The sequence below is a fragment of the Larimichthys crocea genome, chromosome II, assembly GCF_000972845.2.
Source record: "Larimichthys crocea isolate SSNF chromosome II, L_crocea_2.0, whole genome shotgun sequence".
In the NCBI taxonomy this organism is placed as follows: domain Eukaryota; kingdom Metazoa; phylum Chordata; class Actinopteri; family Sciaenidae; genus Larimichthys; species Larimichthys crocea.
The window spans coordinates 11,986,585-12,002,416 of record NC_040012.1 but is presented as its reverse complement, the minus strand read 5'-3'; the positions used below and the strand labels follow the sequence as shown (position 1 = coordinate 12,002,416).

The 15,832-nt window shown below is 41.7% G+C and overlaps 1 protein-coding gene across 16 annotated transcripts in view; it reads right to left on the bottom strand.

Annotated features, from left to right (window-relative positions):
• Window positions 1-15,832, bottom strand: part of adgrl2b.1 (adhesion G protein-coupled receptor L2b, tandem duplicate 1) — a 127,381-nt gene that overhangs the window by 50,009 nt on the left and 61,540 nt on the right. For 14 of the 16 annotated variants that reach the window (XM_019262210.2, XM_019262211.2, XM_019262221.2 and 11 more), the window contains one exon: window positions 1,418-1,631. In XM_019262210.2, the coding sequence (XP_019117755.2) occupies window positions 1,418-1,631 (214 nt within the window). Of the gene's footprint in view, window positions 1-1,417; window positions 1,632-15,832 lie in introns of those variants that run through there. The other 2 variants (XM_019262216.2, XM_019262217.2) reach the window with 1 other exon arrangement.

Here is a 15,832-nt window from a genome sequence, read left to right as displayed (position 1 = left end):
TTTCAGTTGACGAATGAGCTGTTGGATTCCTGTCTGGTTGTTTTTGTTTGTGAGAAACAGGCTGCTGATGAACACTTTTTCTCGCAATTACCAAACCAACAAAACTGCCACTCTGTGCAGCAGACTTCCCACTGTTTCTATCTCCCCAATCTTGTTTAATATGTTTGTTTATCTGTCTGTGGCGCTATTGCCTTTTGATAATCTTCCCAATATTGGCAGTGCATTGTGTCTTAATGTGACATAGTTTAAATATCCTTCTTGTTGCGCAGACTAAAGGGGGGACTAATCAGAGTCCCCCAAAGCTTTGTGACTGCCCTGGTTATCACATCAACCTTAATTACGGTCAGGAGCCCATTTCCTCTGATCTGAATCATTAAAATAATTCTGGTTAAGGGTTTGTAGTTTAGAGTCTTCACAAAGCTTTTCGCTCGCATGCTGCCTCCGGGGAATCTTCGATGGAGATAAGTTTGAAGTGCAGCTTCAGCAAGCAAGAGTCTGGCTTGTCAACAGATGGGGTGCACAACGTAGCAGGTTGCAGTCAAACCGAGGGACATGGACACTGTCAGCAGCATGTTCTTGTATGAGTACTGGGACTTTTCTGCAAACTTAGAAACTTAGAAAGACAGAGTAATAGACTGGATGACTTGACATATCCCTGAGCTATTTCGTGATCCTGCATCTCATGGGTGTAAATACAGAAGTGAATAGATCGGGGTGGGGGTCCTTGAGATGGTGATGGTGGGCGATGATGCTCAGAAGCTCGCTTACAGTGGGCCAGGTCAGAGGATAGGATGAACTGTGCTGGTTGCTATTTATGAATAGCTCATCCAAAACCCTTTAAAAGCACACACCTCTTGGGGCATGCTGAAATGTTGCTGTACTGTCGTTTGACAGGAAAGCAACATCCTGTGAGGAGGTAACCATGATGAAAGGCATGATGATGGGTATTGCTCAATACCTGAGGCAAAGCCACTTCAATGCCGTACAAGTGTTTGAACAAAGCAAGCCCAATGTTCCAGATAGGGAATTAAGAGGGTGTTCATGTGACTTTCAGTCTCTCAGAGCTACACTGATTATGACTCAAACAGCACCAACAACGCGCAGCTGGTGTTAAGAGCTCTGCCGCATGGATGTCAATTCCTGCCTGTCAAGAATTAATATGCGTCCCAGTTTTATGAATTTCAAAATGCCACCTACATAATTTAGTAAATGAAAGAACAAAAAAAATAAAAAACTTTAAAGGTGTGAGATGTTGATTAATTGTCCAGCTTGTAGGTGGCTGTAAGAGCAGGGTGACAATTTAAACAGTTCTTTTGTGTTTAGCTCAGAAAGGTGGAGGGTGGGGAGTTCATACTTTGCCTCCACAGCTCCTGGTTATGTTTGTGAAATAAAATCCCACCTCTCCCCAGTGTTTTACCTTTGTGATATAATCTTGTAGGCATCGGGGAGGTAGCAGTTGACGTTCTCCATCTGGAATGGGTCAGCGTCACAGATCTTGTCGTCAGTTCGGCCGTAGTTGGCCGTCTCGATCATAATGACATCACTCCCCGGGCAGCGGAGATCAATTGCATATCCTTCGCATGAGAGCTCTCTTCTGACCAGCCCGAAAGGCAAGGCCGCACGGCTGAACCCTGACAGAGGAAACAGAGAAGAAACTTTAGGCAAATAATAAAAGTAATGAGCGGAAAGGGACCACCGCTTTAATACAATAAGACCACACATCATGCGGTAAAAATCCACTGGCACAAAATAAATAGCCAACAGCAGTCCAATGTTTACCACAGTTTTAAACAGACGGGCCATTACACGCGATATAGGAATGGGGAAAGACGAAACAATTCATCTCTTCATCTCTTTGTGGTCATGGATGTTGGCTAAGGCATCTAATCTAAGTCATTGGAGACCAATGGTAAGCTCATAAATTCTTGAGCAAACACAAAGGCTACAGAGACATCAGGAAGATCTTCACCTCGAGAACATCCACCGCAGAGACAAACCTATTTGGACTGAGGATAGTTTGTTTCAAAGTCGTACAAGCCCCCCCTCCCATTTGTTTCTTTTGCTCTGGAAAGCAAGATAGAGGAAAAAGGCAGAATCCCGGCAGAATGGAGTGTAATATAATCCATTTTACAGTGTCGGCGATCGAAGAGTCTGGAGTCCACACAGGAGGAAAAATCTATACATGGAACACAGCAGATGGGAGCGCAGCCAAATAGCTCTACTTTGGGGAAAATTAACTATTTCACTCAAATCTGCTCCGCACCCTCTTTGTGCAAATTACAATAAAATAGGTTATTCTTCAGTATTTCCCTTTTCTAACTAATAAAATGTCGCAAATAGTGTGAAACTACAGATATGGAGATTTGCAAAGAGAGAGAGAGAGAAGAAAGCAGTAAAGACAGAAAAATCCATTATCTGAGGGTAAAATGATACAAAGAATAAAAAAAGGGAACGTAACTGTCTGCAATCCTGAGAAAACAATTAGGTAAAATCTAAGTAGAACATGCAAATGCGTTCCATTTAAGAAGTGCAAGCAGAGCGCCGCATGAACTGTCAATAATCGCTGTTGTTTGCAGCAATAGTGGGTCCCTGAGGGGGCAGCTACCATTTGTATTTTCTGCACTGCTCTCAGCTAATTAGCCCTCCTTTCAGCCTGTTACCTTTTCCATGCTCCCATTGGCTCCCAAGTATTGTCATGTACTAACGCTTACCACCCCGGGTTCACTTTGCCCCCTCACTCTAATTATCCTCACACTTTTGACAGTCAGGGCCTGACGCAATTAGCATTGTTTGAACTGCTCAAAGTTGAAGTGATTCCGGCTTGAAATTCCTACCCTGAAACCCCCGACCCACATGTCTGCTAGTCATTTCAGCCTGCTGTGCCTGGCTCAGTTATAATGATATTCTATGTCAGTCTGTTCATGTCAAACTAGCAAACAGAGAAAAAAAAAAACACAGACATCTGTGAAACATACACTGTTGAGAATATAAAAAGTCATTGGATATTAGGAGAAACGTCTGCACACACTAGCGGTGGTAACAGTATAACAAAATATGAAACTAATGGTATAAATTCTCTGGCATTCGGCCACTAGACATTTCATTATAATACCATGATCTATCTAATGGCCAGTAGATTCTGCTTAGCTGGACTGTTTATCACCTCATTAGGAGACGTCAGTGTAGCCGGACCATAAGTGGAGGGCTGTGGGGTCACCATCTATTCCAATAACCACTACAATTACCCTAGCCTTTCAGAAAACCTGTCCAGAATGGTAGATGATAAAACACAGAGTGAAGTCGCCAGCTTTACTGCGAAGACTAATGATCGTCCCGCCTGCCATTCCTCATGGAAGGAGTGACGGGTTTATCACGGCAGCTACAGAGAGCAGACGGGAAGAATGCATTTCATAGGGTTTTAAAATTCGGAACGGAGAGAAGACCGTCTTTTGGCTAAAAACACCCTCACTGACACACACATGCACACGCCATCTGCCTTTGTATCCCCCTTTTCTCTGGCTGTCCGCTGGCGACTCTGCCCATCTATCAGAGTGCTATGGCATGATGGCATGCTGCTGTCAACAGAGGCCTAGGGATTGATTGGGCTTGTGCCTTGCCGGCCTCCTCCTCCTCCCTCGCCTATATAGATCTCTGTGGTCATAGGCTAACACTACATCAATTAGGGGGTGTATCAAGACTGTACAGGCGGCCCAAAGAACAAATTGCCTCTTCACCAAACTGTGGATAGTCTCGGCCTCATTAATGACTGTCTTGTCAACTTGTAATTGGGCAAGTAATGACAAATCTGTCTAAAAAAGTTAAAATATATATAAAGGAGGTTTTTTTTTGCTCTTTAGGAGGAGAGCTGATTTCACAAGAGTGCATTTTTGGTCGCCTTAACTAGATGTTGCTTAAGATCTAACGACTCAAGCACAGCTAAGAAGGAAAAAGCCCTATGACAACAAAGTTTTCCCGGCATAGGTATTTTTCTGTTGATTTTCTCGGTTTAAACTAGTTTTGCGAGATCTTGGAAAGAAATGGGGGAAGATTGTTTGTGTGCACAAATGTCAGTGTCTTAGGGAGCGACGAAAAGCTTTTCATCTCACGTTCTGTGCTTTGTTTGACTGCTCAACTTTGCAAAAGTTGAAGACTGCGACAGAAGGGCACCAGCTGCAGGGAAAACGGTGTCAAGAAAACTGCAGGAAAAAATCCATTACACGATCCCTGTGTGTGTGCGCAAGAGGAAGAAAGAGAACAGGGCTGCACTCTCTGTATCTGTACCTCAGATTAACGTTAAATTACACAATCAGTGAGGGAATTGAACAGTGCTCTATATAGAACATTTAGTCAGATTGCCATGGTAACCACTTTGACTTAGCTATAATTGGCTGTGATCCCTATTCCTGGCCTTGTTGACATGAAGCCTTATCATGCATTCTGGTCAGTGAGTGACTGTGAGCAAAGTAGCTTTTCAGATTCCTCCCCCCTGACCTGCCTGCTAAGCCGTCTATTGAGCTCAAGAGAGCAAAGTATGGGCCAGGACTGTTTCTCAATATGCTGCATTCTGGGAGTTTTTCTTCTTCTCCAGATGACAGCCTATAATTCACTTGTGACAATCCCCCACCTCATAATACATATTTTGTTTTCTATCAACACCCTTGAAATTGGAAGTGGCACTGTGGCTCAGATGGGTGCATCTGAAACCATCCGCAGAGTTACACTCTGTGGATTTTAAAACCCTGAAGATAAAACGAAAAGATAATGGAGGTTTTGGTGTCGAGTTATTGCCATTTGGCGGCTGAAAGCACCAGACCATACCACACATGTTGAGGTTCATCTGTTCTGTGTGTTAGCACTCAAGAGCACAGTGGTAACCAACCTTTAACCCTTACAAACTCTGAGACAGGACTTCAGACGGTGGGAGAAAGAACTGGAGGAATGTTTGATCAGTCACAAAAAAATTTTTTTGAATAGTAGACAGAGCGACGAGGGCTGGCACAGACTGAGAGCAAAGGCGTTGGTTGACGCTTGTCATCCTCCATTAAGGTTTCTTTGATTGGCCTTTGTGGTCCTGGAAACGGCAAACAGCTGCATGCAAATGGCCCTGTTTCCCCACGGCTGGCCCCCATTGTTCTGGGCTTGGGTTTGACAGGGACGCTTTCTCTGCAGCATAAAGGAGGGTGTAGCCTTTAGTCAAATAAGAGTGCCCCCACCGTGGTCACAGCAGGAGTACTTCAAGATTGTTTGTCTTTTTAGGTTGTTTTATTCCCGATATTACTGGTAGCAAACATCTTTGGAAGAAAGAGCAGATCTTAAGAGTCAAGCTTTTCCTCCAACAGCGGGGGATGCCTCCATAATCCAATATCCGGAGTGACGTAGTGTTCATACGGCATGTTTTTCTCTGGTGAAGTAAAGATTTTCAATGGGAGTTCATAAAGTAGGACAAAAAAAAATGAAAGGCATATTTGAATTCCTAATATTAAGGAACAAAGCATCTTCAGTTTTAAGGTCTTTTTCCAAGCTCCTTTGTTCTTTACTGCAGCATTTCTAATCTCTTCAGTGGAACTTTCTGATTGCTGGCCAAGGAATAAAATTAGTTTAGAAAAATAAAATTCAAGAGACCACTGCGGTAAAACCTTTTATGTATTGGATAAAACAAAAGTACACTTCACTGTCCATGCACATGCACCTAAACCAACAAACCTAATACTTGGACTTAGATCAGCTGACATTGTACAAAGACAACACTCTAACATTCCCATTTCCACACCCACAAATCTGCGAGGCATCCAGTATCGCCGCCTAAAATGTGCGACTCAAGTTCACAAATGCAGTACATGACCGCCCATCAGAAGTGAGAGACACATACGAGCGAGGTGGGAGATGAGAGAGGAGATTTGGGATTCGCAAAATAACACCTGGTTTTCAAATACATACAACACCCCGAGAACTCCTCACCATACCACATCGGCTCATATTTAATTTCAACTGATGAAATGCGGTGAAACGCTGAAAATCTAGTTGGACATACGGCACCATTTCCCATGACACTTTAGTCCCCGCTCTAGTCCACCTTGCTGGGAATTGTTTCTAAAGACAGTGTCAGACAAGACCACAAACCCCGGGGCTACACCCGCCTTTCCCAGACAACTGCTATCAGACACTCTTGATTCCGATATAAGTATTCTAAAATAGAAACTGGCAATATAGGACTGTGTCCATTTGTGGTTAGACGAAGCGCTCTGAGTCATATCTCTTTTCCCTTTCTGGTGATACATGAATTCAGTGTTGCCACTTCAAATTCCAAAGCCACCATTTGTATTCATGGCCATGGTCTTTTCTCTAATGCATCTCTTGAATGTTTTTCTGACTGAAAAAAAAAAAAGCAGTAGGTGGGACGAGAGAATCACATACTCCAGGTTGCTGCATGTTTCGTGGAAGAGGTTTTAAGATTTGTCATATTGCTGAGGCTAAGCGTAGCAGACCCTGCTGCTACCTCTTAACTCATCAGGTGGGTCCGTTTAAGAAACAGCTAGATCTGATCAAACTAGATGCATGCGTGTAATGTTAAACCATTTAAATGAACATTTTAGCGCAAATACCGAAAAGGGGGAAACGGTAACAAAGTTCAGTCTGCTTAAGGTTCACCAATTAAATCAGAACAGCGTGTTTGTTTATTCTATGAAATTTTTTTTTGTAAAAACAACACATTGGGGTTCAACGGCAAGTCATGTCTTGTCGCTGAGCAACCAGACTCCACAAAGTGTGTGCATCTGTCAGGGGGATAAACTAGCAAATAACCTTCAATTAAACCACAACACTTTGTTTTAACATCTTTATACTAATCTAAGATAACCTGATACTCTCTGACCTCTTACATGCAAATATCCTCATTTTTTCTCTGAGTCAAAAAATACCAAAAAAGCAAACACAGTCAGAGGACCACTGGATTAGGAACTGTAGCTAACAACATAGGGATGCATCTCTTGGGCAACTTGCCAAAACACAAAACAGCTGCCTGTACATCTGCACAGGCTGGTTTAATTACATTACTGTGCTGGAGACTGTTCTACCCTCAAAATTAACTGGAAGAGAAAACACAGTCACCTAACAGCAATAACCACCCTTACACCCTGGAGGAAAAACCAGCATAGACCAGCATGCAAATGATGCTGCTTTATGTTGTTTTTCTTCCAGCATCAGACCAAAAGCAATGCAAGCCTTTGGGACATTCTGTAATATCTGTTTCCCTCTGTTGAAATTGAGCCATAATGTGTACGATAAATGCAGATAAACATAAGTTGCTTTGTTGACCAGTTGGCTGGTTAACCATGCTGACTAATGTCTGTGTTTAAGCTCGACTGGGAGAAAAGCATTTGAACTTATTTATGTAAAGTTAAAATTAATTTTGGATTTATTTTAGAAATGACGAGAATAAGAACCATATGGAAAAATGCCAGAGTTTGCCTTTAAACAACTCAACTCCATTTATAAAGTATCAACGTGTACAACCGTGATCATTGACATATGTATGATGTACACATCGTTCTATTTTTAAGTCGCACAAATCACAGTCTGGAATTACACAATACACAGAAAATGTTTAAGTTTTGCCACAACTGATGCACAGTCGACACGGTGGATTATTTTGGTTCAACAGAACAGCCGGCTCAGCTGCAGAAGACTGCAGATGAAGAATTTCTCCCAGGGGAGTAAGAATAAAGAAGGAAAAAAAAAGCCTGAAAGTGGAGGCTGTAATGGCTGTGTCTTAATTTGGCTGCAGGAATCAAGGTTTTCTTCTCTGTCGATTGGTTGGATGATCCCTGACCCTGTGGGCGCACATCAAAGAAAAACAGCAAGGCAAAGAGAAGAGCATCATTACATTACTAATACATATAATCCTCTGCATGCAAAGAGGGTCAGCGCTTAATATACAGTAAGTCACACTGACAAGTGACAAGACTAATTCAGTTGCAGAGACATAAGCAGATATAATGTCCTGTTTTGTTGGGTCCATGAACACATCACTCTGATTAAAGCAAAGTATAATTCGATACCTGGTATACAGTCTACTGAGAGAACAAGCTTTTCATGAGGATACAAATAACTGTCACAAAGGCTAAACATTTGAAAGGAAAAAAAATGTTCGACTTGGAAGATGAAAAAACCTATATACTCCCAGGAGTGTGCCATTTTGACAGAATTAGTTCATCGCTAGTTCAATAGGCCTGTGTAACATATTGTTGCATCTCTTTTTGAGGGGGAGTTGATGAAACACGGAGAAAGGGGTGAGTTAAAGAAACCCAAGTGCAGCAGGGGTATAGATTCGCAGATTTGATCTAGCCTGAGTGATGCTTAACGCCCAAAGCCCATATTTTACCCGAGCATTTAAACCTCAGTTGGATTTTTTCCCTCAAAAAGATGTCTCAGAATAAGTCAGGTGCCTCCCTCGGGGTGAGGATGGAGAGAGGGAAAAAAAATGGAGGATGGAGTGGGGAAAAGAGGAAAGAGGAGGCACGTGTTTCTGTTCCTGTTTGCTGGGGCAGAGTCTCCCCTGTTTCACCCTCCTAATCAACCCCCCACCTCCTACGCCCGGCCCTGCCTGTACAGTGCTGAGCCCAGGAGCCTTTACTCAGTATGTCACATAGACAGGGCGTCAGGAGAAGCTGCAACTGGAACACGGGTTACATGAATAATGAGCCAGAGACTACAAGCATGACTAGGAACAGAGATCAGGGCCATGAGACGATAATGAACAGACAATTCTGATAAGAGACACAGGTTTTATCTTCGTGCAGCTGTAGAGCCCGCAGAAGCCTTTAATGTAGTGGTGCTATCGCTTTCATTAGGCACAGGTTCGTTTTGATGCTTTGGTACTTGTGCCAGAGTGGATGGAGATGGTAGCTGGTATTCGTTTTGGCAGAAAATTATGTTTCTGTGTTTCATCCCAACACTAGATTTTTTTGTGGCATTAGATGGTATGCATACCAAGACAAAAAAAAAAAACCTTTTTGTTTTGCCTCTTTCATTTGGACATACGTTTTTAATCTAGTGCACATTAAAATGCTATTTTTAATGCAATTAAGGCCGAGCCTGTGCTGGCTTATATTAATGGGTGATTCTTATCAGGAATGTCTTCAGGACACATCCTCAGTGCTTGCTAACAATGTTTTCCAGATTGCACATATTATATTCTACACGAGGACTTGACTTCTGGTCAAATATTTGTCCAGATCGGTTTGTACTGTACTGCACAAATAGATTCAATACAAGCATACAGAGAAGAGTATTGCGGACTGCTGCTATCTGCAAGATGAGGGTCACATGCCGTCTGCCGTGCTTGCATTACCACGAGCAAGTTAATCTGCTAGCATATTTACTGCCACCTAACTGCTGTTGGTTGTACAAGCTCTTACGTTGTCAATATGACAGTAGATCAGACTAGCAAATAAGGTTTCAATTTAAGTAGGAATATTGAAAAATGTGTTGTTTATTTAATGTATTACTTGGATGTGAGCTGTAACCTCAATGCCAGACTTGCCAGAGATGTTTTGTCGAGTGACTACGAGAAGTCTGTAAGGCTGAAAGTTACCTTAGATGTATTTTTTTTTAAATTAAAAGTTTGTTCATAATGGCTATAATTGTTTTAGAAGAGGTTGGCTTGTTAAAAGGGTTTTTTTTCCTATAGTTATTATCACAAATTGGCATCTTCTGCAATGTTCAAATTAAACTAAAAGCTTTGACGTGTTTTTTTTCCTGTTGCTGTTCAAAGGTTTATTATTTTTCAAGCACAGTTGGTATGCACTTCATAACTGTATACTGGAGTAACCAAGCTAGCAAGGATACTAAAACTAGGCCCACGAAGCATGTGATGTCATTATATAGATTGTAACGGTCCATCAAGAGTCTCCCGTACATACAAAGACGTTGCCAGCAGACTGCAACGTTGTACATACAGTGTGACAGGGGAAGCCTTTGTGGGATTTAGGGAATTTTCAGCTCTGTTTGGAGTCTCTGGGATTTACCAGGGAAGTCAGTGAAAATAAAACATCCAGGCACATTCCTTGGCAATAAACCCCTGCTATCTCTGGAACAGTGACCACTTTGATTGGCTCGAGCGTGATGACCTTGCCCCTTTTCCTTTCTGCCAGCATTCCGGTCAATGCGAGCAGAAAACAGGAGCGCTGATAAGAGATGCACAGATGGGGAGATCTTGATGACAGACAGTTTCCTGACCCTCATCTTCGATGAAGCCATTGTGCCTCGTGCACTCGATGGGGATACGCGCTACAAGAGGGGGTCAATACTGATAGCGTAAGGCAAACAAAAACGTCTTTTGTGCTTTGCTGTTTCTCTGACTTTTTTTTCTTCCTGCGTACTTATTCAATTTCCTGCGCGGCAGGAGGAGGCTTCCTTATCTTCAACTGTTTATACCTGCAAATCGGCTGGTGGCCTTTTGTTTGCAGGTGACCCACCCCGAGGTGACATTTAATTCCTGGACAAAAAAAATGTGTGGTCATGCTCTATGGCACAGCCTCTCAGCCTGAGGAGATTACTAATACAGTGAATGCAACAGAGCTGCATTCATGGCCTGTAGTGAGAGCTAGCCGGCGGACACAGAAATAAAGACAGAGAGATAGAGAGAGAAAGAAAAAGAGAGAGATCCAACATGTGTTATTACACTGATTTGAATCATATATGACCTTAAGCCATGCAAAAGTGAGTGAACCCACAAGTGGAATCAATTTCATGTTATATTTACACATCCGTCATCCGTTTTTTCTCCTCCTATGTGAGAGTCAGAAAATCTGTGCACACACGAGAGCGAGAGCACAAAAGCACATTTACGGAATCTATCATAATTTCTTTTATTGATCGTGATCCTTTCCCCTCACTGTCGGCATTAGTTTTAACACCAGCATTTACTGTGCAAATCATAACCAGCTGTAACAAAAACGGGAGACCTGGGCTATCATTAAATGACATTTCTGATAAGGATCAAGGAGGACAGGTAGAGACAAACACTTCTCTCTCCTTAAAATAGCCTTCATGCTCTTTTACGCACATGACATGTCTCCAAATGAAGATTAAAATGTACGTGACTACAAAACAGCTAGAGTGGCTGTGCCAAAAAAGAAATTTCACTGCCGTAGGTATTTAGTCAGAGGTACAATCTGCTTTGATTGTCTTAGCTCGATGTTCCTTCAGTGTTAAATGTTACATGCTTGCCTTTGTTTTTGCATGTTTGTTTAGGTCTTGTGCTTTTCGTTCAAATTAAATTAGCTCAGCCGAGCTATTTAAAAGTATTCAGTCAGGTTCTTGTTGCCTCCATAAATACTTTTGTTTCAGTTCCAAATCTGATTTATATTGTTGGCAAACACCTTCTCCAATACAGGGAAAGGGGAAAAAAAAAACTCCACAGCTTTTAGCGTAGACTTGCTTTTATTTGAAACCCTTCTGCTTCCTCTCAAGATTAAATGCATTGCTTTGTTATGACAGCTGAACCCTCCAGTGATGCAGCGACTTACACCCAGCAAATCCAAAAGTTTAGATTCTGAGGGAAACTACTTTGTGGCTATAAGCCGGACTCATCTATTATTTGAATTAGGCTGCCTGGAGAGAAAAAAAAAAAAACAAGTGTGGACAGCATTTTAAAAAAAAGAGGGAGTGAGGTATGCATCTGGTCCAATGTTTATACAACTTGTTACCATAAGGGGTGTGAATTGAACTGCTTCGAGATGCCGCGAGCGAGTGAGATTTAAAGCATGCTTAACAAATTAAATCAAACTGTCAGAAAAGTGTAGCTCCTAGCCCATTAATTTAAGTGTTTATTCATCAGCTGGCCATATAGCAGCAACTTTTACAATCACGTCTAAACACACAATAAAGCACAAAGTCCTCTCGTAGGGGGAGGTTGGGGGTTGGGGGGGGTTTGCTCTCACATTCGCATATTGAGACATTTCTTGCTGCTTTTGGTTTACCAAAAACGCACTCAGGAAATCGCTGTTGCAATAAATCTAGGATGACCCTATCAAGGGTGATATTGTATTTCATTTCCTCCGAGTGAAATACTGATCCTGGAGATTCATGTGACTCTGGCTCATTTCAATTTCATGTTCTCATATGATTCAAAACTTTCCAGGTCCTCGGTTATTATTAAGACAGCATTTTGTTATGCAATACTATACAGAAATATATCTGGTGCTCTGTACAGAAAAGGTGCATATTGCAGAGATAGTGACAAAGTGCTGACAAAACTGGATTAGAAATATATATATATCTTTTAAAAACAAAACAACAAATGTGATAATTTATCTGTCTCCATATGGCTCCCAATTTGCAACAAAGTCCATTCCAGATGATGAGCCCTTGCTTTATTTCTTGAAATACTTCCAGTTGGGCAGAATTTCCATGTGAGACTTATGTATCTTTTTTTTTTTTTGTCTCCCTCTGTGCTTTTCCTCACCACACAGATTGACCAGTCATCTGTGAATCTCCCCATGGTTTAGCTGATAATTCATGATCGCCCTGCCATGGACCCGCAGCATTCAATATGAATTATAAAATGGCAAGCCAAGCATATCAATGGATGACAGGCTGGATGTGTATGGCCTGGAGCCAGAGAAGAGTTAGAGCACAATGGCTTCCCCATTCAGTCAACCCCGGGACTGGAAATACCAGTGTGGCTCGAGGGAGGGTCTTCCATCAGCACAATGTATGGCACTGCTTGAGACAAATGTTGTGCTGAGACGTATTGTTAACCTTTACAACCTTTCAGGGAGAAACACAAGCATGCTGGTATGTTCAACTGAGGAATATTTCACAATAAAAAAAATCTCCCTCGTACAGTTTGTTTTATCCAGAGCTGCTCAAGAAAAAACAGAGCAGAGTGTATTTTTTAGGAATCTTTTTTTTTTTTTTACATTTTCCTCATGCACGATTCTTCTTCTCACTTGATTATTCAAAAAAACTGCATATTAATGCGGCTCACTCTGCGCTTGCCGCAACGCTATAGGACCTAAAACAAACACAGCCTCTTTCCCTTACCGTCCCTGCAGATATGACACAGCTATCAAACACAAACCACTTAATCTTTTACATTTCCCTTTTGTGCAGTATTCAGATATGAAGGCCAAGGTACCTGCTCTCCTTTTAGCATTTAAACACAACAGCCAGCTAAATGTGTTGACACTGACTGCACGACATAATCCCTCTCCCTCCCCACCCCAAAATCTGTCTTTCTTTACTTAAAAGACTCAGATAACAGCTCTCATTCACTCACAGCAGGTATGTGCCTGTGCTCTTGCCCCACCTTTGTGGCTGCTCCTTTTGATTCTGGTTGTCTTCTTTCATATCTGTAGACTGGGCGGTCTAAAACATCTAAAACAAATCTGATACCTGCATGACCTAGTTTTTCTCTAGCAGTAGCATTATAGATCTGTTATATAATGGCACAAGGATATGAAAGAAATGGAGTGCAAATAATGAGAATAGGAAATAGCATATAACAGTGTGCTATTTTCTCAGCGCCATTGTACCCAATTAAATATATTTTTAAAACGCTGACGTTATTTGAAGGCACGATCCTTTAGATTATCGTGCAATCAAGTCTAATTTTAAATACTATTTATGGCTGGCATTTATTTAGCATTAGCTATGCAGTATATTTACATCCTGCTGTTATCTCTTTACAAATTAAATTTTCATTGGTAGCGGTGGAGTCTGCCATTCCTACACTTGATTTGAATTGTCTTCACACGTGAATGTAACACAAGGTTAGTGTTTCTCACTTCAGCCATTTCGCTGTTCACTGTTCACTCTCTTTCCACCGTATCAGAGCTGTAAATCACTGCTGATACGGACCAAACATTCCCTACCTAAATACTTCATATTACAGGGTGGATTTTACTGTGACACAGTCAGAGGAAAGACGGATGTCTCCATCAAAAAACAAAACAAAAACCAAAACGTTCATTTTCTGTATTTTTTTTTGGTTTGTTTTTTTGTCAGCGACCATACTGGAAAAAAGGAGCGGCTGCAATGAGTCACAGCAACAGACCTGTCTGTGAAAAACTATTCGCAGCAATCACACCATGAAATCAAATTGCAGTTGATCGTGGCATGATGGAAACCTATTCACTTTATTTAACTGTATTTCTGACACTGTATCTGCTCAAAGAGTGTTTGCTGTTGTCACCACATAAACCAGGACTGAAATTTTAAACCTGCAAAACGCTGACAAATCGTCACCTTTTAAGTGCAGAACTTAGATAACCAGAGGTTACAACATTATCATTCATTTGGAGTTTCTGGCCACTTGATGAAAGCAACTCTTTTAGCTCTGTTTTTAGTCTCAACCAGCTCCTGAGGAAATGATCTGCCATAGCTGCTAAATGCTCCATTAAGTTCACCAGCTACACTTTAACTGTGTCTGTCTGCTGTGTGGTTGCAGAGCAGGTAGGGTACAGTGGGTTTTTTAGAGATATTTCCTGAATAAATGCTGCAACACTATGGGGGCAGCGAGAGTGAACCAAAACAGTAAAGTCGATGTCAGACAGCTAAACAATGAGCTGAAAACTCTCTATAAATCTCTGTGAAGCCGAGAGCAGCTGAAGAATCAGGCGATAATTCTCCGTAGGTTCATCACTTCCAGCGACCTCTTTCACGTTGTCATCTGATACATTGTTAATATGAAAATAATTGATGATAGCCATTTTAGGGATTATAACTTTAACTGTATAATCTATGCTCGATTACACACATTTGGCTACAGTTTCCCTACAGTTGCATTAATTCGGTTTGATTTTGCACAGATTGATAAAGTTTGTCAGAGCAGAGGCCTGACTGGTGTTCATTCTTCATACTGGCTCGGGAAGTCGATACCAGGAGAGAGAAAAATCACTTTCTCTTCAGCTATGTCGATGAGCATTTCAAAGCGTGAGGAATGTTTTGGGTAAGAACGATAACCTGATTATACTCCCTCCTGGTGAGGGACAGGAGGTAATTATCAAGTAGAGTTTTTGTTGCACGGTTTCTGATGGAAACGTAGATCATAAGCGCCGGGATGCTGGCCCTCAGGGCTGGACGGGCTGAAGGTGAGTGGCATGTGGATAGAATCAGATATTGTTTTCAGAGGGACCCACACACACATTCCTTTATTGATGGATGGGCAAATATGCATTCTTAGGCCTGGGAGCCCTCACATCAAGTGAAACCCAAAACCTGGACTTTCTGCATACCCTCTTTAAGAAATTCAACGGGACTATTCAGCTCCAGTTTAAGAGCCAGGCCAAATCAGAGAGTTATTCTTCAGATGCCTCAGTGAGGACTCTTGCATATTATCTAAAATTAATCTCCAAAAAAATGCATCTCTACTTGAAAGACTTCTGGGATAGCCTGCTCCATAGCAATCTGTCTTTGTTAACAAATTGTGCACCACATCTAGACCTAAAATAAAACCGCAATAGAAATCTATCGCAGAACACAACAGCAAGAGAGCGAGAGAGAGAGGGAAAAAAAGGCAGAATCCAGATTGAAAAGGAAGCCCCTAGAATAATGTGCTTCAACGTCTATCTGTAATCAATGCTTGGCACACAAGCATATGATTTTGGGTTACTTTATTTCCAAGTACAATGGGACTGAAAGGGGGGAAAAATGTAATGATCATCATTAAGCAGACATACCAACAGCAGTGGTTTTGATGGGCATGTAACAGACGGGTGTGTTTTGTGACAATACTTGTAATTACAGCCAAATGTACTAATCAAAAGTGAGAGAAGGAACCAAAAAAGAGCCTTGGGATGTCAGTGCAGACAATTAAAAACACTGACAC